The following is a 15793-nucleotide window of genomic DNA, read 5'->3' on the forward strand; positions in this document are numbered from 1 at the left end:
AAAATATTTCTCCTCAACTTGTTCATTTCATGGCCTTTACTTTTTTTCATATCAGCAGCGTGCACTCCTTTGCTAGTTTCGAGCTGATATAGTTGAACAGTTCGTGTGATATTGCCTTTATTTATTAAATAGACAAAGAACATGGAAGCATTGATATCATTTATTTCGGGCACAATTTTTGGGACATACGAGTATAATCTTTTATGAAAAAATACATATTTTACTTGTCTTGACAGTGCGTAGCGTTCAAAAATTCTTTTGAAGTATCTTTGGCAATTGCAATGCAGTTATTATTCATGTATTTGATCCCTCCACAAATACTATAAGGAGGAGGCCGAGCTGGAGGCCGAGCTATTCCGCGGCAGAAGAGAAGCCATAGGCCCCCGATTCGCGCCGCTTGTGTGGTCTCCCTGTCTATTCTACTGAGCAAGCACAGTGTTGTTTAGCTTCGGCGATGTATCGTCAACCGATGGATACAGCATGACATGGCCGATGGCCAAACTAGCCAAGCGTCTCTCCGTTCCGAGAGCGAAAGGCAGTCCCGGTTTCGGAATCGCTGGCGAGGCACTCCACGATACACTGTTGCCTGTCCTCGCGGTCATTACCATTTCGGCCTCCATTTTGGAACTTTCAGGTGTAAACTTGCGTGAAATGCCAATGGTGAATGCGAAAAAGGGCGTTTTGAAGGATGACCACTAAGCAAACATGAAGTATCCTTCGTTTACACAGCCGCAAGTGGAAAGCGTTGTAGGAGAGACTGACCACGTGTGGCTTGCAAAGGCTTTAGACAACTAGAGGAGCCAATTATAGCGCTAGTGGAATTTTGGGAAACCTCTCGACATACGCTTGTACACAATGTTGCTGAGTTATCGCTGTAATTGTTTCTCCCTTTTAATGTTGTTGCTTCCACATTTGGAAAGCGTTCAAGTGCATTTTAGAGGCCACTGCCATCTTCGAGGGGCATTCTATATTATATGCAGATATCGCTGAAATCGCAAGCACTTGGCGCCTGAAGTGTAACTTTTCTAAAGAGTAATGCTGCACCCAAACACAGTAAAGCTACGTTCGAGCTTAGAGGTAGCAGGAAGATTGATTGACTGTCCGATTGAGGATTGAAATTATTGAGTTTAAGGTGCCAAAGCAGCACAGAGGACTTGTAAGACGCCGTAGCAGAGCTCTAGATTGTTTAAGCGCCGGAGGTACTTTGACCTGCAGCCAAAGCTCGGTACAGGTGCCTTTTGCATTGCAACCGCATCGGAAGGCGCCGTGGCCTGGGTGCCGAACCTGTGACTTTGTGCTTAGTAGCAGAAAGTCATAAGCACTGTGCAACCACTGCATAGGTTAAAAGGAAGACAGACAGTTAAATGTCAAATCCGCTCGTCACTTGATTATTCTAAATAGTTCGTTTTGTTTAGTTGAACTGTACACTTGTACATGTTTACCTAACTATAAAGCGAACAGGCGAATACGATAAATAACAAATTTGGCTATGCTTTAGATACTCCGAAATTCACGAAATATTGTCTCCTCCTGTAGAGATAATATTAATAGGTAATAGATAAATAGAAACTACATGGCGCTGCCAGCAGTTTGCAACAACACACGGCGCAGTCATCGGGTTTGTGGACGCTGAGATGTTTTAAGAGCCAAAATTCTGTAGCCCCCCTTTCTGCGTGTCAAAACAGCCAAAGATTACATGCAGGGCCGAATTTCTAATGCTTTTCGTTCGGGAGATCTACATAGTCTCAAATGCAAATATTTAGCGATGACACACAATGCAAAGAACTGTTGCAAATGCAAATATTCAGAATCAACATCTCTTTAGGGCACATTTCTACCTCTTAAATAGGTTTTTGCAAATTGATAAGAGCAAAAAATGCTATTCTGTATAAATATTCGCAAGGGGGGGGGGGGGGGGCGAATGCAAAAGCGAGCGCAAGCAAAGCTATAAAAGCCCACAAAAAATAATAAAAAGAACTATGGCATAGGTGTTATACGAGAACGAACATGTTTTGAAGAGAACAAATAAAGCTCTTATCGTCGCGTCCTCTTCGACAGTCCTGGCTTCATTAATTACAAGAAAAAAATGTGTTTCTAAGGCCAATAGTTAGTTAAGAAACGCCTAGTCGAATCCCTGAACGTGCGCTTCAGTTACAGAGATGCACCGTAAAGCTGGAAGGGCGTTCAAATTTGTGCAATGTGTTGGATAAGCCTTCAGTAAAGAAAAAAAAATTGATGTTGGCTCTCACATGGCTTGTTTCGCAAGATAAAATGGTAGGGGAGACGACAAGATGTCCAAGGCCAATACAGAGGCAATCTTGGCAGAAGTCTGTCTGACGCAATCGCGGCTAGATTAATTTTCGTGCGTGTACTCTTTGTCTCCAGTTAGTCGTCATTACTATGTAACATGCAAGCTGGACGGAAAGGCTGCAGCGTCGCAGCGTGTATATTTTGTGTACGTGTGTCCACTGAAGGCTTGGGTGCAACGGAGAGTGGCTTTTTTGATGACCTGACACCTTGCCATTATTTACTTTTAGGTCCTTAGAGGACCGTTCTGCTCTCATAATTCCGCTCGGTGCTGCCGCCATTGCCAGCTTTAGGCAATTCATGCGCAGAAGCAAAGAGCAATGACCGGCACTTGAAAAAAAAAACCAGAGGGTGCTGAGAGCTTGCTATTATACCTTTATTCTCTCTGCGCCCTGAGCTTTGGTAACCTTCCCTCTTATTAAGTTCTCGGCAAACATGAGAGGCACTGACGCAAAATCTAGCAACAGTGGGTATGAAGCCGAATGAACAAAATACAACAATGACACTCGGGTGCTCAAATTTATTAATTCACGAGAAGAAAATTCACGAGAAGCAGCGTGTTGTTTCATCAGAGAACTCGTTAATGAACCACGCCACAAGCCTGTTGTGTTTTCCCTGATATTTCCGTCTGGCGGGGAAAATCAGTGAGCTGCTGTCGATCAAATACATGAACCTGAAATAAAAAGAAACAAAAGTGAGGTGGAAAAACATACAAATCAGCTGAGATTTTGTGAAAATGCAATTGACAAAAGCAAACACTTACAATGTGCGTTAATTGGTGCTTTGTCTATAGCTTTGGCTATGGCTGAATGCGCGCAACACCGGAATAGGCAAAATTTTGGAAGTGGGTTGAGGCCAATCCGTCTCGATGAAAAATGTATTTACAGTTAATAAAGCAATGAACGGGGCTAGTTGGTGGACGTTCATGATTGTATTGCGCTTAGTGTTACACTAAGCGCAATAGAATCATGATTTACAGTTAATTTTGTTGAAATGTGCTTGTTTAGTACGGAGGCTACCCAATCTTCTCACGAACGCACGCACTGTCACGTAAAAGCGACGAGTACATTTTACCCCAGCACCTTTGTGAATCCCAGTTAACGCAAGGCGATGTGCCACGCTGCCATCGGCGAAAAGACAAAAAAAAAAAAAAGAATCATAATTAATTTCCGCCAGTGTTCAAGAAGGTAAAAAAAAAAAGGCTTAACGCACAAAGTGCTCACGTTGCATGACGCGACATGGCGTCGCGATAAGCTGGAAAAAAAATTGGTGAGCTGGCGCACCTCGACATTGGCGCGAACGAACCGCGGTGTCTTCATCCTGTGCCAGACCAGTGATTGCCAAGGATGGAGTCCTATACACGACGGATCGAATATGGATTTTCTTCTGCTTTTGAGCTGCGCGTTGCGCCTGTCTCGACATTACTGATTCATTACGCGTGCGCCTATACTTCGTGGGCGTCGCGCGCCAAACTGTTCTTGCGCTTTTGCAGGCGATTCGTCGTTCCTTATTTCTTCATGTTTCCCATTCTGTTCTCGGCGCATGTTTCCCGCTACGAAACGGTGCGTGAATTTCTTAATTAAAATTTTTTTTTAATGCCATGAACGCTCGGCGTAGTAGGCTGTTCTTAAACATGACGTCATTTTTATATTTTTTAAATACGACACTGCTATGAAATACAAATTCATATTGTGTCGTAAGGCATGAAACATGACGTAGCGCGTTTTTTTTTTCTGTTGTTTATTCAGAGTCTTTATTGATTTCCATTATGGTTACAAAGACAGAGAGAGAGAGATAGAAAAAAGAAGAAGCGAATGCAGGGAGGGAGATTGCAATAAACAAAAGAAGGTCTCATAGTCTGAAGACTGTATCGAGAACTCCGATAACCAAATTGATAGTAAGACTATCGGGACCTGCGACGGTGAAACCGAAAGTGATTCCTATATTTCATACTCCTGCTCGCAGCCTTGTACAGGGCTAGCAGCACGATACAAATGGACAGACAGAGCACGCGGCGGAGGTAAAGTATGAGCGAACACTTACATTGATCTACCTGGACTCGCATAGAAGAAACAGGAGAGAGAAAAACAGCTCCATGGTGGCTGTGCTATAATAGACTGGAAGGAGCACGTTGATTTTGGCAACAAGTGCTTTAAGCAGCTAGTTGAAGCCGCTTGCACCGCTTTGAGATGAAAATTCTCGTCCTTTATGTTTCAAATACTAAGCTGTGAGTTGGTGAAATTCCTCTGTCAGTCGAGCAGACTCTTGGCGGAAGCAAAATGCGTCTTCGAAATGGGGGCATAGCGTGGCTAAATACGGGAATAAAATTCTGTAAAGCGACTGCATGAGTCTAGCATTGCACGTACGATCTAGAAGTGATCTGACGGGGTACAGTTCGTATAGCATGCCTGGATAGTACACGTTACGCTCCCCCCGCCCCCCATGGTAAATAAATAAATAAATAAATAAGAACAGAAAGAAGAAAAGGAAACGAAGATGTCATATTTGTTAGAGCTGCGTCGTTAGAGGTGCTTTCGAACGAGATTTCCCAAGTAAGCTGAGAGCCAAATGCGTTGACATAATTTCTTCAGAAACCCAACGCAGAAATTCGACATTATCGATGTCATACTTACTGTTTCTGCTTGAACTCATCTTCTTCAACATAAGTGGAATCTTTTCCCATAATGATGTATTGTTCGTCATTGGGGATCTTTAAGCCAGCGCAGTTATCACGCACCTTGATACGGCGTATCTTATCTTCCAAATCGTCTTCGTGGCCTAAAAAAATAGAGGGAAGAAATACGAGAGAGAGAGAGAGAGAGAGAGGCGTACGTTTAGTTACACGGCGATGCGACGGGCCCTAGAGTGATGCAGCGCGCAGCACATTGCGCGACATTCGGAATGCACGGCGGAGCTGGCGACAGTTCTCTTGGCGAAGAGAAGAGACGACAGCGCAGCGGGAGAGCCGCGCCGCGCCACGTACCGGGGACGCGTCCTTGCACCGACATTCCTGCCTCGCTATGCGAAATCAGTTGAACTCGGCAACAAATTTAGTGATGAATATCTCGGAACACACGCACTGCAGAATGATCAAACAAGATAAAATTTCCCTTAGAGTGATTGTCATCAGGTTTCGAATATAAATTGATACCGTAGGCTCGAAAATGGAAACAAGCTAATTAATGCATTTAGCTCATTATACGCAGTCTTACGATTACCACGCACGGCGTGTCCGTGAAGGCGCCTTAAACATTTGTGTAAGCCGCATTTGCATAGATATATGCAGCTACGATAATGTGGCTTGCACACATACGTGGTGTCCCAACTATCGTGCACCAAGATGTACAAGAAAAAAAGAAATATGCAAATGCCACGTAGCTGAACAGAACAAAAGTAATGTTGTTTGCCGTCGCTTGGAGATACTCAGAGTATTTTTTTTTATTCCGCATAATAACATAATTAGTCATAATCATTTAATCAGCTTCTCAAATATTATAATTAGATTAAATTTGTCAATGAGAAAATTGTCGAGAAAAATGAAAAACTCCCGATACAGCTTTCTGTGGCTCGATACGTGCTACATGAAAGTGTTTTTCGGAGCATGAAAGCAGCCCGCAAATACACGCATATTGTTGCGCGACTGGCCGCTCGAGGCACCTCGAAGCGCGGGCTTGGTGCACGGGAAAGTGCGCCGCGTCGTTCAAAAGCTTCCAAGTTGGTCGAGAGAACAGTCTGGGCGCAAAAATTGATCCGTCTACTGATTGTTGTGCAAGATCGCTTTCGGCTACGAAGCCGCAACAGAAAAGTTGTATCCTGACAGCACAGTATGAATATGTGTCGACTGAAATCGATAATAACGCCGTGAAGTTTCCGAAAATTGCGTGCACACGTCAGATGCAGATGTTTTCAAAGAACAGGTTGCCTGTGATCCTATCAACGTTGTTAAGGACGTTTTCCATCTTCATCTCATCATCTAGTGCAACATTTCCTCGCGCGTCTTCTACTTACAAAAAAAAAAGGAAAAATAAGAAAACGTCCATATTATTCGCAAGAAAGAAGTTCAAATTCAGGCCCCGAGTGTGTGCGATGAGACGTCGAGCAAGTACGCAGCTCTGGAAAGCGCGGATGGCGAAGGCTGAGCTTGGCCATTTCTTTGAAGTACGCCATCTCTTAAGTTTGCTCTATTAGCCGATATTTTCCTGCACTGTTATGAATGAATTTGGGTACGCATTTTCGTAGGATAGTCGCAGAACTTATTTTTTTTTATTATTATTCACTGTTACGCTTCCAGTCCTGGAATTATTTCCCTCTTGCCGTACCCTATCTGCCAGCCTCCTGATTCGCTAAAGTTGCTAGAGCGACTGCTCTGGAAAGACAGTAGTGCCGGGTTAGATCCTCGGACCAGGACGAATTTTTCTTCTGCTGAGAAGCTTTTTCTCCTGAGGAACCCGTGTGGGTTTCTTTCGTAGGCTTCGCGCTACATTTGGAGGATGTCAAGTTTGCCTGTCAAGGTCAAGGTAGAAATTTTATTTCCTTTGCCAGAATTTGTATGGACGACTGAGAAGTATGACGAATGCGGCCAAAGAGGAGTCACACGAGTTGTATGATATTTTGGCGCTTTCAACGATTAGAGTTTCATAGCGGGCTCATAAAGTAGACACCGACATAAAGAGCACTTAGGCGCCTGAATTCTACTGTTCCTTGCCGCCCATCTCGTCCTATACTCTCTGTGCGCTTATTTTTTTTTTCTATTAACAAGCGCTGTTCTTCGTTTCATTGATCACTGATTGTCAGAGATGAGGAGGCATTCCCCGTTTTGATAAAGATAGGAAAGTAAACTACCAAGCCGTACAACTGCTGCTGGACGCGAGAGTCAGAGTGCCTGCACGCCTGTCTCGTACTGCAACTCTTCGGAGCATCTGGTGCAATCAGCAGACTCATCCCTATCTATTAACGCCGTGAAGTGCGCCATGACGTGTTCAAAGTAATTTCTCGCTCTCTTGATATGTATTATCTCATGCCGAGTGCTTCATCTCAACACTGTGATTCATCTGTCGTGCATTCTATTTGCCTCCGAGTAAATTTGCTTACGGCGGCAATTCTAACTGCAAACGCAATCCTTATTTTTTCTTTTCGGGAAGCGCTCGAGACTTGAGTATTAAAATATATGAATACGATTGATGCTGTAGCGTTTTAAGAGAAACTATCGTCATCCTCGCACTTTCGCGGAGTGGGAATATTAGGTAAAAAAAGAGAAGGAAATAAAAGAAGTATATGTTTACCTACCTAATGGATTTAAGAAATTATTTATAAAATATTACTGTGGGCTGTTAATAGAGGCTCTGAATTTTCCTATGGCTCATCGCCTGCACATCACGATCTGAATGCGTCTGCCAAATGCTGTATGATTTATTGGCCAAATTGAGTCAGTGTTATTGACTACTTCACATCTTTCCTATGATGACATGACAACCAGTCCACTGTCGCTTCATAAATGGGGACCGTATTCACAAAGCAGTTCGCATGCAAAAGGGGCACGCTGGAGAATCGTGAATATATTAACGAAGGCGGTCGGCCAATAAAAAGAAATATTTTACGAAAGTTGTGAATTCGGTTCTAGTAAACAGATAACGCTTTCTTCCCAACTTAATTTAGCGTCGCTGGTCTTTCCCACTGATGAAAATTTAACTTGCACCGACAGAACAAACAGTAAAAAAATGTATTGCAATTATTGAACTTCGGTCATAGTCAAGACCGTTCTATTAATCGAACTTCAATTAGTAAAGGTCCAGCTTAAAGTGCTTACCTGGTTTGAGAACTTGCGTGATATGGAAGACCACTTCTATGAATCCATCCTTGGAGGTATTCCACTTCGCACTTCCGTTCCATACTGTTCGTGTAACGAAACGTTGCAGCGATGAATTGTGGTTACTTTACCGTATCCTAATTTCATATGAAGCATAAGTGATAACAAACTGCATGCAGTCATACTGCATGTTTCTAAGTCAAAATGCATGAAGGGCTACCAAACCTTTGGGCAATCTAACTCGTCGCACTAATCACAATGATCACGTCTGAACGAGCTGGCGCATTTAACCTTCAAAAGTGTTAAGAGTGCGCGCGCAGTATAGGTTCCAGTTTAATAAGGTTTAGAGAAGTAAATATGCACACACATTGTTATTTCAGAGCTTGGAGGTGAAGCTTCGAGGTAATACAACTGTTTGACATGGTTATATATTTAAGTGGGTAAATGCGTGCCTTCTTAAGAGCTCACCATAATAAGAGAGCGGCATGGATAGCTGTAATAACGCTTTACTTGAAACTTTTACACCTATGCTGTGGCAGAGGAATTACGTGCCTGTACGCTTTGTGTTGGTACACTTTACGGACGCTCTGGCACATTACTTGGTGATACTGTCTCGCTAATTTCGTTCGGCGTAGAGGTGGCTTCCTATCAGTAACATTCCAGCTCGCTGTTCAAAGTGAGAACCGGCCGATTGGGAACAAATATACGTAGCCAGTTGTACATCGTGTTGCAGGTTTGTAGGTGTAAGGACAGGGATTTTAGTTTTTCTGTTGGGCTACTTGACATTAACTTCTCGTTGCTTCTATATAAGATCGCGTTTGAGAGTGAACGCCTATAATTGTAGCGAAAAATGAGCTTTGTGTTGACAAAAATAACTTGATTACGGTATATTTATCTGTTGTATTCATTTTATAACGGCTGATGCACAGTGCGCAAAGCGGCCGTGGCCTCTGGTGGTCGCCGTCGAGACGACCAATAACAGCTTGAGCCAATAAGGAGGAATTTCCGCAAAAAATATTTCTTTCCATTGCATTACAGTATTGGTGGATACGATCGCCTACGTGCATTTTAACATCCACAGAGTAAATGGCGTAGTGGTCGGAACTCTCGGCTTGAAGCCATATTTCGCATCTGTGGACCAGCAGTTTGCCGTTCTGCTGCTGTGCAGGAGGTCTCAGGTTCGATTCCTCTCAGTGTCGGCCGCGTTTCGATGCAGTCGGAATGCAAAAACACTCGCGTATCCAGTTTTGTGTGCAAATTAAGCAACTCCAGCTGCTAAAAAATTTAACCTGAAGCCCACCACAATGGCGTCTGCCATAGCTTGAGTTTTGGTTTGGGATCCTAAACCCCCAATCAATAAACTCAATCACTCAAACCGTACGGTCGTTAGTTTGACCACAGGTATACATGCGCAGTTAGCTTGTACGTCATGTTGCGCCGTGTTACAAAAGCGTGCCGAAAGAACAATATCGGCCCATTCTCTAACTACTGTTCGCAGTAAAATGTGCCAGCACGTCAAGATAAAGTTACATCAACGTAAGGAGGGGTACTAATGAAAAAAACTCATACTGAGTTTTTTTTTTACTTTATAGCATGGGCAATCGCTTGCACTCTACGATGAACAAAACTGTTGTCGACTGTACTAAGCAGTCTTTCGTGCATTTTCAAGCCAAAACGGGGAAACTATGCACTGCAGCTCACTGCTATTGATAGCAATGTGAGAGGTGATACCGTGCTCGCGCCATCTGGAGAGAGAGAGAGAGAGAGAAGCGGCCGTACCAGCTGCGCAGGTAAACAAGCGGCAGCGAGGGCCGAGAAAGGAGTCACCAATGCGCGGTTGCCATGGCAACGACACGTGCACACTCGCTCCGCCGTTGCTGTTTGAAGGGGCATTTCCTGACGCATCTGTGTTTTCTGGAAGTCTTGCGTAAGTTTTGACCACCAATTTGTGGAAAAATCAACAGCTAAAAATAATGCGCCCGAAAAGCGAGCGCGCACAAGTCCCAGGTTCACCTTGACGCCGTGCACTGGTTTTTCCGCGGGTATCGCTCTGCTTCTGGGCAACACCATGCATGCTGTACGCTAGGCGAGAAAACGCACTGAAAATACTCAGTATCGAATTAGGTGAAAATGTCTATCTATATGTCTATATGCGTAACGCCGTTGCACAGGAAGCTGTGAAGCTACGGCAGCCTTCATTTTTAGCTGCAACTTTATAACCAAATAGCGCACGGACGCGCCGCGATTCCAAGGGCAGACACAGCGGCGCATCGGTGACGCCGCTGTTCGTAAGATAAACATGCTGAACACCAGCCATGCGTTCTGTCTTCCATTAGGTCTGCTGCAGCAACGTGGGCCCACGACGACAGAGCCCTTACCGTAGTCGACTTCATCGCAGGCGAATTCTCTCAGACGTTCGTGTTGGTCCTCTTCCTCAAAAAATCCGCCGTCCTTATTTTTAATAAACTGGTCGAGCGGCTCCGCTGGAGGGCAGCCACCTTGAGAGAGAGAGAAAAAAAAGACGAAATAAATAATTGCTTACAATGCTGCTTTCCGCGCATGAATTTAAGAAAACGCTTTAGGTGGTAGTCAACGCGGCTGTCCTTATTTAAAAAAAAGAAAGATGCGAAACGCAGCAACAGTACAGATTAGACAGCCGTTAACCAATTTATACGAAAGATGTTGCATTTAAGAGACAGCTGAGCCCTGCCCACTGTTAGACGCATTTAAGAGCACCAAGTTGCCTGAAAATTTTGCAAATTAGGAAACAATTGAAGCGCGAAGTTTATAATTCCGTAAATGTGCGTCAATAACAGATTTCGCAACTTCGTAAACTGCAACTGTTATAGTACAGTGTACTCAGTTTTGTCTAGCGCTTTCGAGATGCTGCACTATCGGTATGGTCCCAGTATGAGCTGGGCTGGAATTCGTCCCGTGTCGGTGTGATGCATCTGATTATACTTGACTAAGCGAAGTAGACATGTCGAAGGCATGTCAGAGTAGACAGGCGTCTGAACGACATTCCCGCTGCTTTTTTTTTGTCCTGATAAAATCGACAACGTATTTTTCCACCTCGTGGTCTCGACCTTTCTGCGGTAGACAGTGCCTGGCGGTTCTGGCGAAACCGCATCCTTGAATCTAAGCCGACCCAATACTTTCGCACGTAACTCCTAAAAAAAAAAGTCGGTATATACATATATATATATATATATATATATATATATATATATATATATATATATATATATATATATATATATATATGGATACACTGAACGAGTTAAATAAATGTGACGCTATTGTTGTAGTCACAAAAAGTAACAAAAGTTGTACCAACTAGAGCGCGCCACAGGGACCGCACAGACACAAAATGAAAATAGCTATATATAAAAAAAATGTATCTAGAAAAAGCTTTGCCAGAACAGTGTGAACGAGTCAAGTAACCTATCGTGGAAATTCTCATTGGGCTGGACTGGTGACGGAAACAAAGAAATTGCCTCCGGGACCACTAAAACACTTTTTTTTTTTTTAAACAGCGAAAATGATTTTAAAATTGTCTGTGTGAGGCGCAAAATTTTTGAGGTTTATGTTTGGGTAGGTACAGCTGAATCCTTCTATAAGCCTACGTGTGCATTGAATGTTGCTTTAAGAAATAAAAAAAAACTTATTTAGAGCGTTATATAGGGCGGGGTTCATTCAGTGGCGACGGATGAGGAGCGAAGAGGAGGAGAGAGAACGTGAGCAGCACGTCTCAAGGGAATGAAATAGCTCTGCATGCGTCACGGTGGCATGATACTATTTCCCGAGCAAATGTGACAACTTTGTCGGTCTTTGATCAATTATTCTCCGAAGTCGCATGGGTCCGCTAAGATGGCTCAAAGCCGGTGTTCGCCATAATGCTGTCAAGGGAATGAAGGAAACAGCAGAGCCAGAAAGCTCTTTTTTTTTATCTCACGAGAAATTTACCATCCCACCACCAATACTCAAGCATATATCAATTCAAGGAAGTTCGCTTACTTTACACATATCTCACCCACTAGGGACCTTATAAGTTTTCGTATTGCGTTACGTCGACGGAACAGCATACTGCAACGTAGAAATGCTACTCGTGCGTTCGTCTATGCGATCGATGCATGGTCGCTGAGCGGCACCTGACATTTAGGCGCGTTCTTCAGCTTTACAATAGCAGCAGCTGAAGAACCCGACTAAATGTCAGATGCCGCTTAGTTACCATGCATAGATCGCATAGTTAAACTAACGATATATATATATATATATATATATATATATATATATATATATATATATATATATATATATATATATATCGTTAGTCTAACTATGCGATCTATGCATGGTAACGATCTATGCATGGTGCCCAGTTGTTCTTAACGGTTGTTCTTAAAGAACATCTGCTTCTTGTGTCGACGTATCGGCCGGAGACCGACTCTGTCTTGGGAAAGGTCGGTCTCCAGCCGAAACGTCGACACAATAAACACTAAAAAAAAATTACGGGGTTTTACGTGCCAAAACCATTTTCTGATTATGAGGCACGCCGTAGTGGAGGAATCCAGAAATTTCGACCACCTGGGGTTCGTTAACGTGCACCTAAAGCTAAGTACACGGGTGTTTTCGCATTTCGCCCCCATCGAAATGCGGCCGCCGTGGCCGGAATTCGATCCCGCGACCTCGTGCTCAGCAGCCCAACACCATAGCTACTGAGCAACCACGGCGGGTACAATAAACACTTGTTCTTTAAGAAATGCATCAACCTTTCAATTATAACCTCTTGAGACAACTATAGATACCTCTACCTTACCCTTAGTAGATACCCCAAATAATATACTCCATATAATACTGCAGAACTCGCAGCTATCCGTGCTGCTCTGGAGTTTATTGTTCACAAATCATCAGATTCGTGGTCCATCTTATGTGACTCAAAGGCAGCTCTCCAGTGTCTGATGTCCCCTTTCAACCACGGACCAAATGTGCAACTAGTCGCAGACATCCAACTACTCCACCATCGCGCAATCAACAAGGGACACAACATCATCTACCAGTGGATACCGGGTCACTGCGGAATTTCGGGAAATGACAGTGCGGATGACACTGCCCGGTCGGCCCATGATGGTGCCCACGTTATACCAATACCACTGTCAAGAACACATGCAGCCACAAATCTTCGCTCCCTCGCCCGCGAGCTTACGCAGAACCTGTGGAACACCAGTGAATTCACGAACGCACGTCTCCACAGATTGGATCCACGTGTGCAACTCCGCCTACTACCAGGGTTACCACGAGCGGAAGCAACACTTCTGTGCCGCCTGTGGCTCGGCGTGGCATTCACGAACTCCTATTCATTCCGCATTGGAATGGCCGACAGCCCTATTTGTGACACCTGCGGCTGCGAGGAGACGATTGAGCATCTCCTTTGTGACTGTCCCCGTTACGAAGTGCCAAGAAAAGTGCTCGTGAGCGCGCTTGAAAAACTGGACAATCGCCCCTTTACAGAGGAAAAAGCTCTAGGACACTGGTCCAGACGGGCTTCGGCACTCAAGGCCTTAAGGGCTTTGCTGAAGTGTTTAAAGACATGCGAATTGTGCGACCGCCTTTGAATGTTGTAGCGCGTAGTATCGCGTTACTGTGTGATTTTTCTGGTTTCCACTTTTTTTTTCCCCTCTTCTTCTTCTTTCTCCTTTTATTCCCTTTACCCCTTTTCCCAGCACAGGGTAGCCAGCCGGTACTTACACTGGCTAACCTCCCTTTTGTCTCCTCCTCCTCCTCCTAAATAATACATGTATATATTTTTTTCGTTATTTTTTTTTTACATCAGGTTTTAGGTTTACCTTCGGCGCAAGTGCAGACGTCCTCCTGGTCACAGCTGAACTTCAACAAAGGACTTGACTTGTCGGGCGTGTAAAATCGTTCGCAGGAAAAATCTGCAACATGAAACAGTACAGCTATCAACGTGGGCAAACTGATTATACTGTAGCATGGCTGCCACCATCGTCGGCATTCCTCTCGTCGTCGTGCCCGACGCGAAGAAGGAGCGATAAACACTTAAAATGTACTATAAGCACATATTCTGGAAGAACGTCTAATACAGAAAAATGTCTAATGTTTGAACTGAAACTGGGCGGTAATTTAAGTGATTCCGAAAAAAAAAACAGGAAAAAGGTCCTCTGGCCTATCTATGACGCCTGTAGCTCAGCAATGAAGCGTACTATCTCAAGTGTTCAATTAAAGCCCTTAGCTAATTCTTAAAATGCTCCTCACCAGGGTTCGGTATTACCCTGCCGTCAGCGTCACAGATCCCGCCTATTCGACGTCAGAGAACAGATCAGCAGCGAAAACGGCAGGGGAATTCCCGTGTAACCCAGAGCACTCAAGAACGTCACATGAATTGCGCCGTGCATCAAATGGCGGAAGAGAAATAAAGCGAAATGGAGCCGGGACACGTAACGTAAATTTAACGTGAGTGTTCAGCGACGATGTATATAGGATCGAGGCAAGGGAGCAATTTGCTTGCAGATACTACAGTCGAGGCAGTGGGAAGAAACTATCGCTGCTGGAGGGTGTAGCTCGTTTATAGCGTGATCTCCTCGCAACATTTTGTATGTATTTCCTCTAGTACTGAGTCGTTTTGAAAATTCTTCAAGGATAACGCTTCATGAAACAGAGCATGGTAACTTAATGCTTAAACATGAATATCTGGCGGGGCCTGGTAGAGGAGTTTTAAAAACAATGCAGTATGACATAAAGAGGTTACTCTGTTCTTTTCTTCTAGGGAAGCGGGGGGGGGGGGGGGCTTAGGGGATACACGGTATTTGCACGGGTGGATAATTATTGATGTTCGACGTATTATTGTCATAGAAAGCCTGTCTTTTACGCATTGCGCAGTAAAAGAATGCCGATGTATTTTGCGGCTGCTTTTGGAGACGAATATTTCATAACTGATCGCTTTTGATGAAACATTCTTTGAGCATGAACTGACTAGCTTCAATACCACCATTGCAAGACTTGCACGAAAGTAATTAGTTAAACGTTAATGAGTGAACTTAATAAAGCTAGAGTTTATCAGCGTATCGAAAATTGTCTTATGCCTTCTGGAGCAAACAAAATATCGCGGGAGGAATAACCCCTTTTACTGGAGTGTTTCGAAGACTCACTGAACTCTTCGGTGAAACACTTGTTATACACGATGTTCCAGCAAACAGTTTCAAAATTTATAAACAATTACCTGTGGCAGATAGCAGAATTCTGGCCCATGAGTTGGTCTACTCGAAGCGGCGCACATTACGTGCACAAAGAATTGAAATACATAATCGACTAATTCGGAAAAATTTACTAATCAAGTTTCTAACTAATTATCTTATGTCACATATTGCAATTTACAAATTCTAGCGGATGAGACTGCAAGGCATATCCACTTCAAAATAATTGTGTGCATGACCCCATTTACGAGGTATGCGCCGTCAAACTTGCGGTAATAATGCACTGTCGTTCTACTTTCTTAACAAAACGTTGCTTTATGCATTCAAGCACAGATGTAGCTGGAACGTCAATGCATTTCATAACAAAGTTCAGGAATTAGTATCTGGAAACTGGTGTCATACTGAGAATTCGTTCCAAGTGGATCCGCCTTGAGAACTCCCCAGCTGGAATTTGTAAATTGCAATA

The 15793-nt window shown here is 43.8% G+C and overlaps 1 protein-coding gene across 1 annotated transcript in view; it reads right to left on the reverse strand.

The window, feature by feature from the left end:
- Window positions 1-2807: 2807 nt before the first annotated feature.
- Window positions 2808-15793, reverse strand: part of LOC126543091 (A.superbus venom factor 1-like) — a 97997-nt gene continuing 85011 nt past the window's right edge. The window contains exons 28-32 of the mRNA XM_050190227.2: window positions 13960-14052; window positions 10492-10611; window positions 8114-8197; window positions 4941-5085; window positions 2808-2980 (exon numbers count right to left, since the gene is read on the reverse strand). Of these exons, the coding sequence (XP_050046184.2) occupies window positions 2851-2980; window positions 4941-5085; window positions 8114-8197; window positions 10492-10611; window positions 13960-14052 (572 nt within the window). The 3' untranslated portion in view covers window positions 2808-2850. The remainder of the gene's footprint in view (window positions 2981-4940; window positions 5086-8113; window positions 8198-10491; window positions 10612-13959; window positions 14053-15793) is intronic.

This window comes from Dermacentor andersoni, chromosome 1, assembly GCF_023375885.2.
Source record: "Dermacentor andersoni chromosome 1, qqDerAnde1_hic_scaffold, whole genome shotgun sequence".
Lineage (NCBI taxonomy): Eukaryota > Metazoa > Arthropoda > Arachnida > Ixodida > Ixodidae > Dermacentor > Dermacentor andersoni.